Below are 3,798 nucleotides of genomic sequence, written 5' to 3'. Positions count from 1 at the left end.
ATAGCTGTGGTTTCGACATTTTTTATGCAATTCACTGCATCTTCAGTAAGCGATGACCGTAAGTGAAAAAATTTTTTAATTGGCGTTAATCTATCGTTTGTATGAACACATGCTATGAACATGTCCTTAAATGGTGCCCAATCGGTGAACTTACCACCGAACACCGGTATGTTTAACGGTGCCAGTTTTATGTCCGACAACGTTGAGTTAACGCTCTCTCCACGATCTGAGCTTAGGACTGACGTATCATTCTGGTTCACTCGGATAGAGCTTGTCTTTTGCTCAGCTTCCGCAACTGTCTCAAAAAATAAATTTTCGAAATCGATTCTATATTGCGAGTGATCCGATGTCATATCTACTTCTTCGATCGCAGTTTGAACTAACTCAAAATTTTGCCATGCTTCTTCTACTTTGATCTGACGAGGAGGTATTTGTTTTAAATCGCATTCAGATGACCTTATGAAATTTTGAAATCGCGTTACTATTGCTTTAATTTGACCGCGTCGCACAATCAACGTATTTATATCGGGATCAACCATTTTAATCTAAACTATGATGGTTACTTTACGGGTATGTATGCAGTGCTATTTAGCTGGCGGGGTGCTCGAGGTTATGTGATAGGTACGATACGGTTATTCTATTGTACCTATACGCTGCTATCGATAATTGCCTTTTCACTGTGACAATTTTATTACCTTTGATAGGGGAGACCGGGGCGCATATAAGCAAACCATACATTGCTAGAGACCCATAGGAAATAGAGAGCTCTCATTGGTCCTATTACATTTGTGATAACATGATAAAATTATCAATATTTTCAAATTTTATGTTTTCTCTAATTAGAATAGATTTGTTGATTAACATTTTTAATTATTTAATAAAATGATTTACCCACCATCATTTAAATATGAAATTGTCAAAGATGACAATGTAAATATAACTTTAAGATGTGATGTGAAATCTATGGAAGACATCAATGTGTGGGTTGCTGAGTTTGGTAAAATAAATTATTTAAATTGGAACGTTAGAACTAGTGTTCCAAATGGGCAGCGAATTGTGTGTTCGTAAGTATTTTATATTGTATTTACATTACTATTTATGTCGTAGAAATCTTAACTAAAAAACATCTTTAAACATTTTTTAGAAAAAACTTTGTTTGTCAACATAGTGGATTTCAGAAGCCTAGTATATCTGAAAATCAAAAAGGAATTTCGAAAAATGCTGAATGTCCAGCTAAGGTTAAGGCTGTTATTAAACTGGACACAGTATCTACAAGGAAGAAAGATCCATTTATTAAGGTATTTATAAATTCAATTAAACTCATAATTAATTTTTTTGTCTTTTTGTTTTTGAATTTGTCCAGATCATCCATGGTAATATATTATTCTGATACTATTTTCATTTTAATTTTCACAATTAGTTTTTTTTTTTGCAGACTCCAAATATGTGTTAAATTTGTGAAATAAAAATGAATTCTACATTTTTACAGATTGATTGACAAGTCATAGTAAACAATTTATGTTATGTCTGTCTGATAAAAATAAATTGGTACTTTAAATTTGTGTTCATTATTTACTAACAAATAATACAGACTATATTGTATTACACTGTTTCTGGTATAGTATTGTAAACAATACATCCACAATATTTTCCACTGTATTATACAGTCTTTATTGTATTACACTGTATATTATACTTTAATGATGTGATTTAAAAAATAAAAATTAACAACACTTAATATTATGTACTTAACAATTGGTAATAAGCAATAATAATACAAGCTTTACAATAAATAGATATTTAATATTTATATTACAGAAAGGTTTAGTATGTTACATAGAAATATATAAAATTAATTAATGTGTGTTCATTATTTATTAACAAATAATAAAGTCTATATTGTATTACACTGTTTCTGGTATAGTATTGTAAACAATACATCCACAATATTTTCCAATTAATGATGTGATTTAAAAATTAACAACACTTAATAATTGAAAATAAATAATAATAATAATAATATAAGCATTACAATAAATATGTAATATTTATATTACAGAAAGGTTTAGTATGTTGTATAGAAATATATAATCATCATACCCATACTATAAAATCTGGTACTACAAAAGGTAGCAAACGGTTATTAGCTGGTAGACCTCCATTAGGAGAAATAGTTGCTAAAAAAAGGAAAAGAAATTTGAACCAAAATATTAATTGTAATCAACCTAATGCTAAAAGTCACGGTTCACTTTAAATACCTATTTGTAATTTTAAAATTTATTTTTAATTTTTAGTATTTTAAAACTGACTATAATATGTATCTATACACTTAATTCGAATTTGAATTTTAACTAGAAAACTTATACTTTATTATTATTATGAACTGTAGAAATTGATTAGATGTACATACCTATACATGTAATTTGAATTTTAACTTGAGAACTTATATTTTATTATTATTATGAATTGTAGAAATTGACTTGATGTACATACCTATACACGTGATTTGAATTTTAACTTGAGAACTTATACTTTATTGTCATTATATTTTATATATGAACCATGTATTCATGTATGAACTAGAAAAAACATAACATTTGAAAATATTGATAATTTTATCATGTTATCACAAATGTAATAGGACCAATGAGAGCTCTCTATTTCCTATGGGTCTCTAGCAATGTATGGTTTGCTTATATGCGTCCCGGGCCGCATCTCGGACAAAATGCATCTTCACTGGCCTAGGTCGCACACCTGTGGGATCGGCGTCGGCTAGGTCTCTTTCTGCCAGCCACACCTCACGCATGTTCCTGGAACAAATATAGACATGTATATTTTTATACTTAGACAGACTCCATGTAGAAATCATAAATAAATCATTCAGTGCATTTAACTCTATAATTGTATAATTAACATAATACATAATAATAAATATATATATTATAAATGTGTGTGAAGTGTAGTAAGCTTAGGAGACCACATAGGTTAGGTAATAACAATAAAACCTATACTTCATATAAATCCAAGCATTAAATTAGTAATATATTTTGGTATAATTATGATATAATAATAAAAACGTCCCAGCCCTAAGTTATATTTAATGTTACCTATATCATTCATAAGCACATATAACTCTGTTGGTAGCAGAGTAAAATTACATATAAAATTTAATATAATTTAAGTAATAAAGGTAAAAAAATTTTTTTTGAATCAACATTAAGTAATAACTGCAGTATATTGGTAGCTGCGAGTGTCTAATATCAACGTAATATCTAGTTTGACAGTTGACATAGTTAGTTTAATGGTTACAGTTTTTTTGTTTTTTCTGTCTACTTTGAGAAAGGTATCTGTAAAAGAAATTTACTCTAAGGGGCAATTTATATTCCTAATGTTAATAAATACAATAAATTTATATCTTACTTAAAAGCCATTGCGTACGGATTTACGTCTCGCAGAAAACCGTCCAATAGTCCCATCACAACTACGGACAGTTCACGATGATTTCTCTGCAGAGCCATCCCAACGCGGCGGGCGTTGGCCTCTGCGGACTCGAGGAAATACAACTGACAGTAGTTGGCATCTACTCGGTCAACGGCCACGTCATTATTTATCCTCTGATAAGTTTGGCCTTGGATACACATCGTTCGCGGTCCACGCCCTCGCAAACGCCTGTCGTCTGAGCCACAGCTAAACGCAGCGAATGCCAGGGCGTTGTTGTACCGGCGAATGTCGTCTCGGAATCTACGACCATCCTGTGAATCTCCAATCAACAAACTCATTAGTAAAAAAGGGGCGGGC

At 30.8% G+C, this 3,798-nt stretch overlaps 1 protein-coding gene across 1 annotated transcript; it reads left to right on the top strand.

The window, feature by feature from the left end:
- The first annotated feature begins 853 nt into the window (after positions 1 to 853).
- LOC132937305 (uncharacterized) lies at positions 854 to 1,558 on the top strand. The gene is made up of 3 exons (XM_061004135.1): positions 854 to 1,064; positions 1,145 to 1,298; positions 1,436 to 1,558. The coding sequence occupies exons 1-3, from the start codon at positions 883 to 885 to the stop codon at positions 1,451 to 1,453; spliced, it is 354 nt and encodes a 117-aa protein (XP_060860118.1). The 5' UTR covers positions 854 to 882; the 3' UTR covers positions 1,454 to 1,558.
- The last annotated feature ends 2,240 nt before the right edge of the window (positions 1,559 to 3,798 follow it).

This window comes from Metopolophium dirhodum, chromosome 1 (genome assembly GCF_019925205.1).
Source record: "Metopolophium dirhodum isolate CAU chromosome 1, ASM1992520v1, whole genome shotgun sequence".
In the NCBI taxonomy this organism is placed as follows: domain Eukaryota; kingdom Metazoa; phylum Arthropoda; class Insecta; order Hemiptera; family Aphididae; genus Metopolophium; species Metopolophium dirhodum.
This window is presented reverse-complemented; position numbering and strand designations above follow the sequence as displayed.

What these genes read in the sequence shown, in the direction of transcription:
- LOC132937305 (XM_061004135.1), top strand. Translation starts at nt 883, where the DNA reads ATGATTTACCCACCATCATTTAAATATGAAATTGTCAAAGATGACAAT. An exon ending in GGGCAGCGAATTGTGTGTTC is followed by an intron (nt 1,065 to 1,144) that starts GTAAGTATTTTA and finishes AACATTTTTTAG; the next exon opens with AAAAAACTTTGTTTGTCAAC.